The sequence below is a fragment of the Dysidea avara genome, chromosome 1, assembly GCF_963678975.1.
Source record: "Dysidea avara chromosome 1, odDysAvar1.4, whole genome shotgun sequence".
In the NCBI taxonomy this organism is placed as follows: domain Eukaryota; kingdom Metazoa; phylum Porifera; class Demospongiae; order Dictyoceratida; family Dysideidae; genus Dysidea; species Dysidea avara.
The window spans coordinates 65097108-65114708 of record NC_089272.1 but is presented as its reverse complement, the minus strand read 5'-3'; the positions used below and the strand labels follow the sequence as shown (position 1 = coordinate 65114708).

Here is a 17601-nt window from a genome sequence, read left to right as displayed (position 1 = left end):
TTGTTGTAATGAAGCCATATATAGCATATAAAAATCCAGATTTAACCTTTGAAGAACTTTCCAAGCCAATGAGTCGCAAAGAGCACTACATGCATGCACACAGACACAAGGAAGTCTCTAGAGAGAGGTAGGTGGTGCTCTCATGCTATACCCTTCTCTTTGACAAACTGAACTGTCAGCCTCCCCTAGCTATATCCTGAAAATTAGTCCGTCTTAACAAAGTTCTATAAACTAAGGACACAATGGAAAAGGTAAGGACAAGATTATTAGTCCTGTTTGACATCATTCTTTTGTTAGCAGTAACACGCAGTTTGGATAATGTAGCACTTACTTCTTCGCTAAGAAAGTCATGATGTGATTTTAATTTAACCTCACAGTAATCGGCATAGCCGTTCTTCATGTATTGTGTTGGGGTAGCTGATATGGAATCAGTACTATTATTAGACTACTTGTAGCCAGCTGCACAAGTGCCTGGTTACAAAGAGGTCCCCAAACAGATTATTATAAGACAAGCAGCAAGATTGTCAGCCAAACTACATCACTTCAGATCAACAATACGTCCTCCCATTAGAACTTGTTTACACTATTTCAGGGTACTTGTATAGCATACTACTCCTTACTAGGTCCAGTTGAACATTTTTGAAAGATCAGTCATTAGAAATGTAATTTCTCCAAAACCAAACTTTTACGGATTTACACAAAATGGCCAACTGTTACCTATACCATTGCCAAAGGGGATTGGTCATCAAACATCTTTTGATCTCAAAGATAGTCCAAGCCAATCAACACTTCAATATTGACTCTAATGCACAAATTGGTAAATTTCAGTCACACATTTCCTAATTAACACGCAAGCAATACAATATGAATACTTCTTGTTAATGAGTTCATAATGTCTGATTGTACAATCATAAATAGCAGTCATATAGGGCTATGACAAGTGACTACCCACTCTAGCTCTGAGACCATTACAATATCATGTCAGCATCAGGAGTATAAACATGACCACTCAGTCCCCAAAACATTGATGTTAATCCAAGGGTGTCTCTCTCCCTCTTGACAAAAGCAGAGAATGATGAAGCACATGATCCAATGAACTGTTTGGCTCTAGCTAGAATGAACAAGTCAACTTGAGGCCTCTCAGGGTTGTACAGGTGTACATTGACCTGTCAGTATATATCACGTGATGCACAATGTAGTCATGACAACCACACACCTCATCACTAAACATCAACTGCAACCTGTTATAAGCTACAACATCATCTGTAGCAACATAGACATGCTTGATGTCATGATGACTATTCAATATCTCATTGATTTGGGCTTGTATAGCATCTTGTGATGGGTAACAAATGCTCTGGGAGATCACATGATCAGGTAATACCCCCAGGCATTGTAATGACTCCATGTAGCTACGTTTACCAACAGCATGTTCACATGCCCGTTGCTATAGTAACCAATATCAAAAAAAAATCACACCAGGATAACATAGCTTACCCAATCAGAGCCAATTCTGAAGTGAAGCCCTAGATACACATTAGTGCCCATGTGATCCTGGATATAGCTAGTTGCTAAGGACGATATATATGTACTCCATCTTAACAACTTGTGCAAATGTCTATTATGTGATAGTAATGGGAAACGAGCAGGGGCTCCCCTTAATGATATCACTGGGTGTTGTATAGGGGAAAACCTGTTTGAACATGTTACCTAGACAACCAAGATGTACCACACCCACCTATTCATCCAATCAGCAGCCACACTGGGAATGTGCACATCATTACTCAATCCAGTGTAAACGTTATCAATAAAATCTATTCCCAGTTCATCCCAGAATGGACCAAAAGGGTTACCCTCCTTCATTGCACATCCCTTTTCTTCATTAATGGCTACTCTACAATAACCTTTCCGTTGTTGGGGAGGCCAGTGGTCCTCAGCCAACTGCTCCATAAACTGCTCCATCGTAACAGTTTTATGATAGTCAGCAATAGGCTTTAATTGGAACCATTCCGTGAAGGGTACATTAACCTGTGGATTAGCACACGTTGAGTGAACCTTCTCTATGAACCAACCCACTGACGTATGTTCTCCACGGTGGCAAGACTAACGTTCTGTTAAGTTCTTTAGCGAACGCTAAAGATCCCAGTAAGTGAGCCGCTTGATTTCCAAACCGACCTACAATATAGATAGTCTGGACACCAGACTTGATGAATAGCTCATGTCAAACTAACTGATCTTGACTACCTAGATGCACACGAGGACGCGGCCTACCTACCCATACACAAGCAGAACATGACGTAACCTCCTTCATCCCAGGATATTGCAGTCCGCGCAGTAATGGGTTGATGGTTCCCCGTCAGGTCATAATCGCCGCTAGTACAATGGTAGTGGAACAAGAGAGACACCCACAAGTACTTGAACATCATGACCACACACATGAATACATTAGAATACAATAATAATTACACTGTGTAAAAATAACATCTTATTCTAGCTACGTGTGAAGTTGCTCTAGTATTAGAAGTGTCCACCGCCTGCATTGAGTGGTGAGTATGGGGAATAGGCAGCTGGGGAACCAATAGGACTAGAACCAAGTGTTAGACTTCTCATATCTGTCAGGTAACTTGGCTGGGGGCTAGGGGGTCCGTAATTTGGTGAAGCTAGGATTGGCATTCGCTGTTGCTGCTGTTCTATCTTGATACCCTTGGAGGCCTCATCCCCTCTGAGCTGCATTTGTAGCTCTTGGAATGTCATGCCCAACATTGATTCCAGATCACACACAAATCGGTAGACATATCTCTTACCAGGAACCTGTAAGGAAGAATAATGTCTTCACCATAGCACCAATAAGCTAGTTAACTGGACAAAGTGATTGCACAGTATGCTGACAAGCTGATAATATAGCAAGTATATGAACTAACTACTTAATAAGGGTTCACCCTATCACACCCTGGTAGATCCAAGCAGCATGATATCATGACTTGCTCATAAGCAATACCAAATCTCAATCATTATTAAATAGAGAGGGGTCTCATGGTAAGAGATGATAGTATGATCACCCAACAGTGTAGGAAATGTACAGAAGAGGGTGCACATGCAGTAAAGTGGGTAGCAAGGATTAATTCTTTTAGTAATCTGGTTAGGTTGATGCAGTCAGGGGTAGTTGAGGGGCTCTCATCAGTGTGTGAGAAAAATAACTGCAAATAGTTCACAGCAGAAAAGTTCACAATTGTTAACATACAGTGAAAGTTTTACTATGGCTCTCCCCACACACACAAAGATCAACACCTGTGACTTCTATTTGTAAAAAATAAAAGACCATGAAGGTTTTCCTGCAAATTATGCCAGCTTACTGTTGCAAAACTTACCAGGTTAGGGTTTTATTTTCGGATATTTCTAAGAAGCCAAATTCCAATTCTTCAAAAGTAACTTGCCTTCACATTTTGCTTGTCAATGTATTATTGGAGTTTTAACTCAGTATTTGACGGTAATAGTGAAAACTGTACCATTACTGCACCTATTTCATCATTTGTAACACGAATTTCAGCTTAATTGAAGTCCACTTGGATTTGCCTCAAAATATACACTCTTCAAAATTAAAACCCTCAATATCCACTATTTGCCTTTTCTGCAAAATTCTGCTACCTGTTATTACACAGAATGTGACAGGAGGATGCAGTCTGTTGAGCAGGCTAATTTAATAGTCAGAAGCCATACAATAGTTAAATATATATATATAATAACAATAGCCAGACAAGTGGGGGATATGGTAACCAAGTGTGAAATTACTTTTAAAAGTGATATCTATTATAACATGCTACTTATATTACAGAGCAGAGAGTATCCTACTTCAGTATAGCCTGTACAAGATTAATAGTATGAAGTAGTTCAGTAAATCACTAATTTCTCTAGGATATCACTTTAACACTAGAAGTAGGATACTCTCCCCTATGATATTACACCAATATACATGCCACACTAACTGTTGGTTACATGCCACTGTTGGTCTCAGTATACTACACTACACTGTTCACACCACACTGGCCTCATTACCTTATGAATGATATTCTTATCATAGTAATATCGGAGACCACGACTTAGTTTCTCATAGTTCATACGAGGCTTGTTCTTACGAGCTCCCCACTTGCGAGCAACTTCCTCTGGGTCTATTAGCTTGAACTCCCATTCCCTGTTGGTCCATGATATGAAACTCTGACAATCTCTATCAGTGAGTAGCTCTAACAAGAACTGCCATAGTTGTATAGGTCCAGTCCCTATTAACAATTGTAACACACATCACCATAAACAGCCTGACTTACCAGGGTAGGCATGTATAGGACTAGTCCCACCTTTACGAGGTAGCGATGGTGATGAACAAGAACTGGGAGAGGGGCATGGACTGGACAATGGACTGGAGATTGGACTTTGGTATGGACTTGATCCTACCGGTGATACAGTTCCATTCCCAGGCGAGTTAACCACTACACAAGGTACATGACATAACACACTACCCCCCATAGAGTGCTCAATACTTTTAGAATAGTGTGGTGGAGGTGCCAACCAGCCGACATTAGACATGAACAGTGGTTGATTGGGGTCCATGTCACAGCCATAATCTGATAGCTGTTGTTGTGGTGACTTGGGAGGTGTTTGGATATTTATCTTGGGAGCTGTAAACAACAGTAATAGTAGCAGTATTAGTAAATATCCAATAGCATACAGACTGACCGGAGTGATCATCAAATGAAGGAGGGAAGGATGGCAGACCATCTATCATACTATCAACCATTAGTCCTGGGGGTAAGAAATTATCGTCGTACATTGGACGAAACTCCACTCCACCCATTACAGTTCCTAAAATCACCATAGTAACTACTACCAGATTACTACATTTTAATCACCCTTTCCATATCTCAACTTCTCCAGACAAGAGTACAACACATCTCCACTTTGTTTAACTTGTGCTAACTGACAGAATTGTTGTTGTGACAGTTGACATAGTTGTAGTCCACTCATTCTGAACAGCATTGGGTCAATTTGTAGGTGATACTCCTGTGCACAAGACCTCACCCACCCTACCACTTGAGCCTCTGACCATTGTGAAGGGTCTGTAATTAGATACTGTGGTTGAAACTGAAACTAAAAAATTATTTATGCAGACTAATTAAAGAAGCCATATCCTGCCGCTAGAGGCAGGACGATACGCAGCTACCACAAATATGTGAACCATGACCCCTAAACAGTGCACGTGCAGCCTACCTGTACTGCTACCAAGCGGCTGATCCAGGTCCAACAAGCGAATATCATCTTCGTTAGTGCTACCTGGCGGCGTCACCTCGCCTACAGTACTCCTAGGAACTAATTTAACAATTGCAATAATCTTACACCATAGCTTATAATTCTAAGCTAACTACATAGCAATATTAGTTTTAAATTATTATAATATACAGCTAGACACAACACGTAGAACAAATTACCTAGAGGAGAGTTCCACGTGTTAAACACGTCTGGTAAAGCTGATGGCATAGTCAATAACATGGCCATATCGATAACGAATTCGCGTACTAACAAACAACCCGCACTAAAACCTTATCCTACTAACAACTCGCACTAGGGTGTTTTTTTTTTTCACTTACAGCAAAGCGTGCGCATTATGTCATTGATGCGGCTTCAGAAGACGCGACAGAGCAGCAGCGGTTAATTAGCCTAAACCATTGACATATCAACAAAGTGATGAAATTAGCCCAGAGGAATACCTACATGAAGTTGAATTTATTGTTATGGTAATTCGTGGCTAATTGTAATATTTTCATGAGCTAAACTGTTCCCAGAAGTAGACACCGTTCTTCACCATCATCACTGGTCAAGGTGACCTCTAGAATAAGGGGGTGTTCTGTTGCTAAGCACTTTTTATTTCAAGTGCTCTTTCTCCACCTTGCAAACAAATTAGCCAAACTTGAAGAATTTGCAGCAAAACCTGAGATGTATCGCACCTCAACAGCCAACTATGCTCAGGAGGCAACTCACTACAAACTGAGCCATAATGCCTTGTGTTGTGGCTATTTCCAATCAAGGTGCATTAAAAGTTCAGCTCAGCTCTTACTAGGTCACCCATATCAAGGGTTCTAACAAGCAACTAGATATAGTGTTTTGATAAGCAATGATTTTTGAAGAATTTTGTTATGCTCTCCTCATCAGTTGGAATATTTAGTTTGGAACTTTTAAGACTGGTCAACCTGTTTGAGACTGTAGCTGTAATAGTTGAGGGAGGTTCAACCTTCCCGGCTCTTCCAGCATCACAGGCAGGATTAGTTGATGGCCACAGGCAAATGCCAGCAATGTTCAACACAAAGAAGCCAAGCATGATGCCTACAAATATACCACACTTCAACAAGTGTCACTACTAACACCTGTAACATGCTGTGTTGTAACAAATTAAGGCGTACTTTTGCTGCCAGGGTCGCTTTCAAGGTTCGCTAAACTTATAAAATACAGAAAAACACAGGTGTGTAGCAAACTGTTAATCCATCTCAGTTACGGTTGCACGCCAACCACAGCAAGTCACAGGCTACTGTAGACACTCTGACTCAGGCAATAACACATCCCTTAAGACTGGTCAACCTGTGCATCAACCTGTCCTGGTCAACCCATCCCTGGTCAACTCATCCCTTAAGACTGGTCAACTCATCCCTTAAGACTGGTCAACTCATTCCTTAAGACTGGTCAACTCATCCCTTAAGACTGGTCAACCCATCCATTAAGACTGATCAACACATCCCTTAAGACTGGTCAACCTGTCCCTTAGGACCGGTCAAGGTCAACCCATCTCTTTAGACTGGTCAATGAGTTCCAAGAAATAACAAATGTAAACACAGTCACTGGCCAGTTAACATTTCTGGAGGTGGTCATACCTACTGAACATGTCCAGTGAAACATATCATTCTAGGAACATGTTGTGTCTGATTATCAAGTTGTTTACATTACTTATTGGTGACCACAGCATCAACACATCTAGCACAATTATCAATGACCAAATGACGTTTGAACCTCTCTTAAAATAAATCTTACTTCTGCAGAAGTGTGTCATATATCAGACTGAATGTGGTGTGGTAGAATATACTATTACAAAAGTGTTCTCATCCAGCACCAACAATACTGCTCAAACTAAACAAGTCTCAGTTCTAGGATCAAATTGTCATTTGACAGGCCACTTAACACACACACACTGTTGCGTACTGTGCTGATTTAGGAGTGTTTTAATAACCAGAACAATAATCAACAGTAATACACCTCGTTATATATATTACATGATAGTGGTTGTGATAAAAACAAAGTCTACTATCACACAACTCTAGCTTTTATATGTAAAACACACATGCACGCACGCACGCACACGCACACACACACCACCACCACCACCATAGATTTATAAACCCCAGGTACGGGATGGTTCACGGAGAATACTCTGTATAAACACTCCTCGTCGGATGAGTCTTAAGAATTTGGCACCTTTGCCACTCTTGCTCAAGCGTTCTGGGTGTTCACTGGCCAACTTCTACTGCCTCACTGGATTAGCCTACGAGGAGTACGTTTCACTTAAACAGTAGCTTAAGACCTGTAGTTTTGCATGAGGATGTAGTCAGTTCACTATCATTGTGAGTTCTTGTCTTGTTCAAGGTGATAACGCACGCGATTTTAGTGAACTGATACCGCCTTGTGAAAGACAAAAACAGAGTAGAGACGCGCTGACTAAATCCTCATAAAAAACTACAGGTCTTACACTACTGTTTAAGCGAAACGTACTCCTCGTAGACTAATCCAGTAAGGCAGTAGAAGTCAACAAAATTTGCCACTCACCTGTACGGTCATTTCATATTTCCCATTGAAAGTCTCGCGAAAGTGCTATTGCATAGTGACAGTATATTCAAGCTCAACAAATAACAAGAATGGCTTTAAATCTTTCTCCGGACACCCGGAACGCTTGAACACGATTTCTAAGGCTGACAAAGGTGCCAAATTATTAAGATTCATCAGACAAGGAGTATTTCTACAGAAGTATTGGGCGTGCTGCTCCGTACAGAATGATGAGATAGGGTAAGCCCCTGACACAATGTGATTTGGATGACACACAAGCATCACACCTGGCCATCAAGCTACTAATACCTTTCTAGGTATGAAACTGATATCTATGGTATCCTTGTTAATTGATGTCAGGTAATTCATAAATGTGCTCTCATAGTCTCATTAGTAGAATTAATAATATGAGAAGGGTTAGGCTTATAATCCCTCTACATATCTCAGTAACAGCTGCACCACTTCACTAAAGCTAATCTTCACACCACTCAACAATCCTTGCACTATTGCTCTAAAGCCCCCACCAGTAAACTTTTACCAGTACTAAACACTTTCAACTTCACCCACTCCACATGTTGATGATATCACTACTGATAAGGTTTCACACCCACACTAATATGGCTTCACCACCCACACACCATGAAGTGGCTAACCTGTTGCCACAAGGTTATGAGGGGACTAACCACAAGTGATCAGAACTTTGTAGCCATGATGTGTCATAGCCATGATGCAACCAAAAATGGCACCAAGTGTTAATATATTAAGCAAAGGTTGTGGGACGCATATGACATAATAGAATCTAGAATTGTTTTGGGTGTCAGTGTTTAACATCTCTTTCAGGCATCTCACAGGTTCCCTAGTGGATGATAAGCCATACAGTTCTTAGACTGACCCAAATAGAAGCCACACTATTGACACATACTGTAATTACATATACCACACTGATTGAGATTGGCATGGCAATGGCTTCATAGTAACCACACATTCAGCCTTTAGCAACCAGATTATATGAAGAGACATTCTGTGCAAGGATTTAGTGGTCCACAAATTTAGCGATCTTTAAGGAACCATTGATGTTGGGCAGAAAAATCTGGGCCTTAAAAAAAACCGATTGTTATATCATCATGTTATCAAATTGGCTTACTAACACATATGCACAACAAATACAATACAGGTGATCCAGTCACTACACACAAACATTTATAAAAGTTGAGCACAGAAGGCGCAATAGAGTAAATCTGTTAACACAGCAGGATGTGGCCTAAAGTGCCACCACTAGACTAACACGCTACCCTCCATACATGCACAACACTTTAATAGCTGTGACTCTAATAAATTCAGTTGAGAGCCAGCAGCTATCAAAGTGTTTTAGCCACATGTAATAATGCTTAATAATGCATCATCATTTTGAAATGTTTAAGTCATTTTCACAACAAGTATGGATAATGTAGTACTTGCTTCTTAGCTAGGAAAGTGTTGGGATAGCAGAAAGACAGTACTCTGGGAGTCAAGATGAAAATTCACACAATAGAATACTTTATGGGCTGTACTTGAGATCACAAGTAGTATTTGTGACCTTAGTAGTGATAACGTTATAAAGGGAAAAAAAATTCCTGCATGGAAAGTGTTCCAAATATGCGACTAGGTTAGTGAAAAGGGGTCTTCCACACACATTCAATACAATTCATAACTTCAGATAAGAAGCTATTGACTTGAAATTTGGTAAATAGTAAGTACCAACATAATTTAATATGGGTAGAAAAAACTTCAGGTTCATATGTTCCTGATACACTAAGTCCATAGAGTTGGACGTGTGGAAGGACCCTTTTCACAAATCCAGTAATATCATCATCATGTGACATGAAGTACTATAGGCATTGAAGGATATATTTGCTTATTCCATTCTACAATGCATGCAGGCTCTGCCGGGGGTGCCGGCGGGGTGGCCAGGGTGTCCCCTGGCGGAGGCAGGGCCATACCCTTCACACCCCCCCCCCCCCTTCACACGCACTACAACACACACACACTACAACACTCACTACAACACACACACACATACACACTACAACACACACACACACACACACGCTACAACACACACACACTACAACACACACACACAACAACACACACTACTACAATACACAGACAACACACAGACAACACACAGACAACACACACACACACACACACACACACACACACACACACACACACACACACACACACACACACACACACTATAACAAATACACACACACTACAACAAACACACACACACACACACACTACAACACACACACACACACACTACAACACACACAAACACACACACACACAACAACACACACTACTACAATACACAGTGACACACTACAACACACACACACACACACACACACACTACAACAAATACACACACACTACAACAAATACACACACATTACAACACACACACACACACACTACAACACACACACACACACACACACACACTACAACACACACACACTACAACGAACACACACTACAACGAACACACACACTACAACAAACACACACACTACAACAAACACACACACTACAACACACACACACTACAACACACACACACTACAACACACACACACTACAACACACACACACTACAACACACACACACACACACACACACACACACACTACAATGAACACTAAACCATAACCTCACACACATACACATAATTGAATAACTACAGAGTGCTAATGTGATAACACAGCACCTAACCAGTTACTTACTATTGATAGGAGAAGATATGTTAGGATGGGAACTGCTATATTGTCCCTCTGTGGGTGATATGCTAATAGTTGGAACGTTGTTCACTGAAGGGTCAGATTGCCGACGTGCCCCAAAGTTAGGGAAGTTCATTAGCCCCAGGTTCCTCTGTTGTTGTGACAATGGTGCTGACATACGTCGCTGCTCACTGATCTCAGGTGATAGCTGATGTGTGGTCAAATCTTCTTCACTACAATATATTGACCCTTCCCTTGGAGACACACTTCTTATTGGGGTAGGGGGAGTGACTTGGAAACTGTTAAATGATGGAGCATCATCCACAAACAGTAATGGATTAGTTAATAAACTATCGCTGTACACCTGTGGTATCGTGGTAACAAAGTCATGTGAGCCATGACACACCCACCTTCTGCATCATACTGCCAACTGCAGACAACGATAAAGAAGGGTCATTGTTACGTATTGGTTGATCCAACGAGTGATAACGTAGCACATCACTGATGGGGGGAGGTCGTTCCAGACCTGATATCTTACGAACTATCTGCTCACACTCATCGGACGGTCGTCGATGGTGACCAGGCATGTCTGGCTTCAAATGACCACCCTGTGAAATCTTTCTGATCTGTTGCTAAGGTAACCAACAAGATATAGTGACACGTTCTACACGTGTTACACAACACACTTACTCGAGTAGCCTCAGATACTAGCTGGCGTCCATCATGAACTGGTTGTTGTTGCATTATAATGCGCTATAATAAGAATTGCCTGCGTTTAGAACGCTAACTGGTCAATATTAAAATGCGCGCCATATCATTACACTAATACTTACTATAATAATGTTACTGGTTCACTTATTATCCCTTACAATCACCATACACGAGTAGCGCGTCTTACAATACGATATTTATTATGTGGTACACACAATTAATAATTACGTATACTACTCCGTATATCAATCGCTACTCTGAGCTGCTGCCGGACGATGACGGAGATGGCACGTGGTAGTTTGGTTTAAAGTGGGTAGGGCTAACAAGTTGCAAGTCTCCGCCTTTTTGCAGTTGCTTGAGAGAGTTCAACAATAATGTTGACATGTCCTGGGGGCTTAAATCAGGTAGAGAAGTTGCCACGACGCTAGGTAAGCTCTTAATTGATGCTGTAGCTACTGTCTTCTTACTCTTTGGCGATGGGCGTGTGCTTGTGGCACGTGATACCTCCTGGAACTTCATTGGCTTATATTTGGTACACAGAGACACATCAGGTAACTTCTGTAGTAAGTTAACTATTACTGGATGAGAGTAACCAAAGAACTCTGGTCCTGACCCAGTGTTTGTAGCATCTTTACCACTGTATAACAGCATCACGTGATCAACAGTACACACCCATGACATACCTACCGAGCCTTGTTAATAGCTTTCAACAATATTGCATGGCATGATGATGAAGATGAACCTCTGATTGGCTGTGATGGGTTCTCCTCTGATGTGACTTCAAACTAGATGGAGTGACTAATAATTAAGTACTGTAACTAGCAACTAAGCAGTGCACGATATGTAAACCACTAAGCAAAATACCCTAATAGTTGATCACCCTACTAGTTGATCTTTTATTCAAGTTCTTTGTTGATTACAGAGAAAACCATAGATCTTTTGCACCAGAAAAAAAAGTTTCAGCTTATCTGGTGAATACTCTAGTAGGAACAGTAATAATAGACACATTAGCGACTTGTACTGCTATAGGCTGCAGTTAGATAATCAATTGTAAGTACAACACTACTGGGTCCATGCAGTAGACACCTTTGTATTCATCAAGAATTGGGGAATTCATCAAGGTGTCTACATCCATGCAAGCAAGCTTAGCAATGGTGACAATGAAGCAATCAAAAACTCATGTGCAAAAATATTTCTTTTACCTATTGCATTTCAATCCAAAAACAGAATTATGCAAATTAGTTTTTGCTTAGTGGGTCACATGTAGAAGTAGTTGTGGGGCTGACCAACATGCTACATGTGGTTTGGATACAAATCAGTTAACTCAACCTTGAACTTACAACCATCAAGACTGAGGAGGTACTTACAACTGAGGAGGTTGCACATATTGCAGGCTTTATAGTTCTATAGGCCCCCAGGAGAGCACTTACTGTAGGGTTTTCCCCTCCATCCAGTATCTTACAGGTATACATACACCTGCTAGCTGGCTCCTTGATACTGAAATAAGATCGCCGACTGCAGTAACCAACTGGCAGTATATAACGTTCCGTATGGTAGGATGGACGGTCATGGATCACATGACCCAGGTTGACCACTTGTAGACCACCCAAATTGATTGGATAAACTGGAGACCCTGCAGTATCCATGGTAACCAGAGATAATAATAGTAACAATTTACCATCTTCCTTTAAAGGAATTGCCTGAATCTTTTTTGGTAGTGACCTATCTGGTTTCTTCCTTGGCAACAGGTTGACAACTGGTGATGGAGAGATCATGTGATCACTTAGGGACTCATCACTATCAGGTGATCGTTGCCGAGGGATACGAGATGGTGTAACTACTGGCTTAGTTCGAGCTGGTTGTCGTGGTAATGGTTGTTGTTTTGGTAACAACTGTTGTCGTGGTGACACCTGAACTACAGGCGGTTTACTCCTCCCAGTTGCCTTGGTAACTGTTGCATCTTTCTTCTTCTCATACTTCAATAATTTCTCCAATAAGAACCTGTAAACATGTTACCATGACAATGGTGATGTCACTACCACACCTACTTTCTCTCCCTGGTAACCTGAGCAATTTGTCGTTCCATTTTCTCCAGTCTTTGAGCAAGACAATAATTCTCCTAATATAGGAAATGTATCACCATTAATTGGGGTACACTCAACAGAAGTAACCCCCATGTTTATCTTACTTACGTCCAAACAAAAAGCCTATCAAGCACTGCCCATCTCACATGTTTTACACACACACACACACACACACACGCACGCACGTACATTACACACACTATACCCACACGCACACTACACATACACGCACACACTACGCACATGCACACACACTACACACAAGTTAACAGTCTTACACATGGCTTCTATTTTTAAGTATAATTGCGACCTAATTTGGGAAAACCAATCTACATACATCAATGGATTGAGATTAGGGTTGGGCGGTACTGATATTTTCGATTATTGCACTGAGGTGATCATGCAGTATTGCCATGTCCACTATAAGATAATATGTGTCATAAAGAAGACATTATTGTGGGCCTACAGTATTCAACCCTGATAAGTAATGGCAGTACAAGTTGCTGTCAGACCTTCAGTGCTTCTAGGTACAGTTCTCTAATGTTTGTGTCACTGTGTTTTCTTTCAAATCTTAACTCCAGCACCAGGAAATTAAGGTATAGACATATACTGTACAATGATCAGAATAGAAATGCTTTAAGTCACAGGCCAAGGTGAAGATCAACACTTTAAGTCACAGGCCAAAGTGAAGATCAACACTTTAAGTCACAGGCCCCAAGGTGAAGATCGACACTTTGACTACTGCAGTTATACAGTGTGTGCCTATACCGTAAGTGACGAAGTTTGGCGAATCTACTATGCAGCTAATATGAAACTATATACTGAATAGCTGATTGGCAAATAAAGTTTGGTAAATTTCCTCAATTCGCCAAATTCGTTAAACTTTAGTCACTCAAAACTTTTGTCATGGTATGTGACACCCCATAGCTTGTGGTAGCTGGATGAAAGGTTAATCTCATATGGATATGGCCTTATTTATTATTTGAGATAGTATGTGCTACGAGAGTATAGGCTGACTATGACAACCTTTTATTTGGATGTAAGGCACCTTACAGCAATGCTTGAGCTTAGCTGGACATGCAGGATTTCATTTCTTAAGGTCTCGGTATAGGTTCTTACATGACCTTAATTGTAAATAAATTTCGATAATCGTTGATCTACGCACACACCAGTGGACTTAATTTCTCACCATGAATGGATAGACACACCAATACTTTACACATTTACACCACAGCCAAGAAAAATACGAAGAAACTAAGGCGAACTTTGAAGGCACATATCTCAGTGATGGCTGGTCGGATTCAGATGAAATTTGAAACAGGAGGTGCTCCACCCTGAGGGAGTTTCCACAGCAAAATTGGTTAATTTCTGGTCAGAGCTACGGATATGTGAAAATGGCATTTTCTTCCTGTAAAATGCACATGCTCAGGTTGTATGTCTAGAGACGTGCCAGCCACTGGGAACCCTCTGACACCTTGGCTAGCTGAAACAAGAGTAAGAAACATGAACAGCCTTGGACAGTTGCTCAGATAAATTTATTTTCAATGGCATAGGTGGTCTTGAGAGCCCAATATTAAGGCTGGAGACACCATACGACCCACTTGGCCATTTTCTGTTCATATACCAAATGCACGTCCACCACCCCATGGTGATGTGCTTGTGTTTGTACTCAAAATCATGGTTATATAGATCAAAGTAATATAAATTGGCTGCATTCATGGTGAAAATTTCAAACTCATAGCTTTTGATCTTCCCAAGCTATACTGGATTGAAATGTTTAGAATTACACATATCTCAAATAGGGTTGGGAAATATTTCAATATTATCGCTGCAATACTGAGCACCGCAACTATTTTGAAAATACCGCAATACCATTTGTGCAACATTATTGTATTTTCTGAATACTTTAATTGCTAAGAGAGAAAGTGCTTTGCAGTGACTACAGGACTAATTACATATCTTACGGCTTGTAACATGTAATTCCGTAAAAGTAAAAATCGTTTGACACCGTTTTGTAACAAAGACCATTGACTTTGACAATCACAGATTGATCAACCTACAGTAAGTTCCTCCCATGACACTCCCTTGCCACACCCTGAGTTATGGCTGCAAGCCATATCAATCATTAGCTACCATGGTTACAGTAATACAACTACCACAGTAGCCATACAAACTGACCATGACCATTTGACGCGCAGCCCTCTTGAGGAAGCAGTAACGCCTCTTATCATCAGTAACGGAACACGATGAGTTACTGTCAGAGTCAGAATGAGGATCGGAATCTTCAGAACTGTTATCCGAACAATCACCAGTAGTCAAGAGAGATATTGGTCGTTTTCTTGTCATCGTCTTTTCTGCCATGTCTCCCGCAACAGCCCGCTACTGTTTCACTCACGTGAGTCTATACATTCTAATTGACGCCTCGAATTGTCTCAGCAGCACGTGTGGTGTGCACTAATCAAAAAAAGGTGAGCTAGATGTATGATCTGTCATAGATAAAATTTAGGGTATGTATTATTTATGGATCTGTATGCACTGGTAAGGTAGGTGTTATATTGCGAACTGGAATGTGATGATGCACGAGTGTATTGCTTGTAAAGCTATTCAAAACCGAGTGGCACGCTTTAGGGGGCATCTCCAAACTGATTTTGATACACTTAACGTCATAGTGACGCTAACTTCAAACCCCCCTTAGCGTCACACCATAAAAACAATGCATTGGCAATAGAAGCACAAAACGTTATATTCTTTACCTAAAAACATAGTCTACAAATAGTACTGCTGCTTAATCACGTCACTTTCCCTGTTCCTAGCTGTTTACACTATAACTGCTTTAATAAAATTTATAACGTCATGGGCTTAACCCCTCCCCCTAACGTCATTATGACGTTAAGTGTACCAAAATCAGTTTGGAGATGCCCCCTTATTGTCTCAGATTACAGAAGAACAAGTAGTGTCAGCTATTAAACATTCCTTAAATGTGACCCAGTCTGAGAAAACCGGTCTTATCGCCCATGTCAGCAGATTTGATTTTTCACCCAGGACACAAAGCTACATGAATAAACTATGTAATTCCACAATTAAAATCAGCTAGACTTGAGTGGTCTGGTTTTGCTTGCTGCTTTTCCTAAGCCCAGTGGCGATCCGTACATGTGGTGTGGGGCCTTAATGGAGCTTTGGTCAGCCTGGGGATGACTGGATGTGGCTGTACAGCTCTGTGGTATTGAATAAGTACCTCTGCTGTGAATTTCCTTTCATTTTAGCCAGTTTTGAGACCTCAATGGCCCAAAACTTGGCCTAATTCATCCCTTGGCCTTCCTGTTCAATTTTTGAACACCACCTTGCCCGCTTTCCAGGGCCCTCGCCTCCCACCCAATTTGCAGCTCGCCTGATACAGTCAACCTTGGTTTAAAAACTATCTAAAATGGCAGGAAACTTAGTTGTTGGCTACTTGCACAGTGGATGCTCTGGAAGGTAAGGAATTGGTGTAAAACGTGTGAAAATTTGGTTCACATAGCTTCAACCATTGGCGAGCTACAACGCACTAAATACTTAAAACCGGCGTTTGTCCATACTTTTAAATAGGCGATAAGCCCGGTTTTCCCAGACTGGGGCACAAATGTGAAATCAGTACAATGCCAACATGAAGAATTACGATTACTAATGTTTTTTTATAATCTTACTTGGACTTGCTGAACTAGAAATGCATTACACCTGCAATCAGTACTACATGTGGAAATAGTATCAAATTTGTCCAGCCACCAGCTCAACCCTTATAAATTCACTCCAATTAATTCACTTGTGGAACAAGTTACAAATCGACATACTATTACCTTCAATGACTTCAGATCTCTAATTATGATGAAATATTGTACTATACTCATATATTTTGAGTTTACTAAACATGAGCTCGCAGTGACCCCCTGCAGCAGCCCAATAAGCATTAGGTATAGTTTATTTTAATTGAACTAGTGCTGAAACGATTATTTGGATATTCAGTGACATCATTTGATTCATTAATACTGTAGTAAGCTGTGGTCCTAGAGGCTTGAGATTGTGAACAAAGTTGGTATATTTATACTGAAAATATCAGAGACAGAATAGCTCTTGGTGTACCTTACTGCCCAACAGATTTTGGGGCTTACTCATGAATAAAGCACTATTATACAAAACCCTCATG

The 17601-nt window shown here is 40.8% G+C and overlaps 4 protein-coding genes across 5 annotated transcripts in view; 1 reads left to right on the top strand and 3 right to left on the bottom strand.

Moving 5' to 3' along the window:
- Nucleotides 1-796: 796 nt before the first annotated feature.
- On the bottom strand, nucleotides 797-2438 carry LOC136241443 (GDP-fucose protein O-fucosyltransferase 1-like). The gene is made up of 6 exons (XM_066032654.1): nucleotides 2276-2438; nucleotides 2081-2175; nucleotides 1739-2028; nucleotides 1498-1693; nucleotides 1217-1447; nucleotides 797-1166 (listed from the first exon to the last, which is right to left on the bottom strand). Exons 1-6 carry the CDS (start codon nucleotides 2436-2438, stop codon nucleotides 969-971), a joined length of 1173 nt encoding a protein of 390 aa, XP_065888726.1. The 3' UTR covers nucleotides 797-968.
- Nucleotides 2423-11588, bottom strand: LOC136241398 (protein c-ets-1-A-like). Its single transcript, XM_066032595.1, has 11 exons — nucleotides 11460-11588; nucleotides 11317-11379; nucleotides 11037-11258; nucleotides 10633-10990; nucleotides 5260-5358; nucleotides 4902-5108; nucleotides 4729-4854; nucleotides 4533-4670; nucleotides 4320-4481; nucleotides 4054-4274; nucleotides 2423-2811 (listed from the first exon to the last, which is right to left on the bottom strand). The coding sequence occupies exons 2-11, from the start codon at nucleotides 11368-11370 to the stop codon at nucleotides 2518-2520; spliced, it is 1881 nt and encodes a 626-aa protein (XP_065888667.1). The 5' UTR covers nucleotides 11371-11379; nucleotides 11460-11588; the 3' UTR covers nucleotides 2423-2517.
- Nucleotides 11465-15858, bottom strand: LOC136241433 (transforming growth factor beta regulator 1-like). The gene is made up of 6 exons (XM_066032644.1): nucleotides 15600-15858; nucleotides 13386-13456; nucleotides 13016-13338; nucleotides 12768-12970; nucleotides 12025-12122; nucleotides 11465-11974 (listed from the first exon to the last, which is right to left on the bottom strand). Exons 1-6 carry the CDS (start codon nucleotides 15780-15782, stop codon nucleotides 11590-11592), a joined length of 1263 nt encoding a protein of 420 aa, XP_065888716.1. The 5' UTR covers nucleotides 15783-15858; the 3' UTR covers nucleotides 11465-11589.
- LOC136241408 (mitochondrial import receptor subunit TOM70-like) overlaps nucleotides 15838-17601 on the top strand; it is a 47421-nt gene continuing 45657 nt past the window's right edge. Inside the window, exon 1 of one of the 2 annotated variants that reach the window (XM_066032605.1) lies at nucleotides 15838-15887. The gene's annotated coding sequence lies outside the window, so the exon portion shown is untranslated. Of the gene's footprint in view, nucleotides 15890-17601 lie in introns of both variants that reach the window. The other variant, XM_066032601.1, reaches the window with a different exon arrangement.

Bases quoted from the DNA above. Each gene is read 5' to 3' on its own strand.
- LOC136241443 (XM_066032654.1), bottom strand. From the start codon at position 2,438: ATGTGTGTGGTCATGATGTTCAAGTACTTGTGGGTGTCTCTCTTGTTC. The intron at 1,448-1,497 runs GTAAGCTATGTT...TGGTTACTATAG, and splicing joins TCAGAATTGGCTCTGATTGG to CAACGGGCATGTGAACATGC. The intron at 1,167-1,216 runs GTGTGTGGTTGT...ATATACTGACAG, and splicing joins AGTTGATGTTTAGTGATGAG to GTCAATGTACACCTGTACAA.
- LOC136241398 (XM_066032595.1), bottom strand. From the start codon at position 11,370: ATGCAACAACAACCAGTTCATGATGGACGCCAGCTAGTATCTGAGGCT. The intron at 11,259-11,316 runs GTAAGTGTGTTG...TGGTTACCTTAG, and splicing joins TAGTATCTGAGGCTACTCGA to CAACAGATCAGAAAGATTTC. The intron at 4,482-4,532 runs GTATTGAGCACT...TACCTTGTGTAG, and splicing joins TCCACCACACTATTCTAAAA to TGGTTAACTCGCCTGGGAAT.
- LOC136241433 (XM_066032644.1), bottom strand. From the start codon at position 15,782: ATGGCAGAAAAGACGATGACAAGAAAACGACCAATATCTCTCTTGACT. The intron at 13,457-15,599 runs GTCAGTTTGTAT...TTCCTATATTAG, and splicing joins CTGCGCGTCAAATGGTCATG to GAGAATTATTGTCTTGCTCA. The intron at 12,123-12,767 runs GTAAGTGCTCTC...CACTCCATCTAG, and splicing joins ATGGAGGGGAAAACCCTACA to TTTGAAGTCACATCAGAGGA.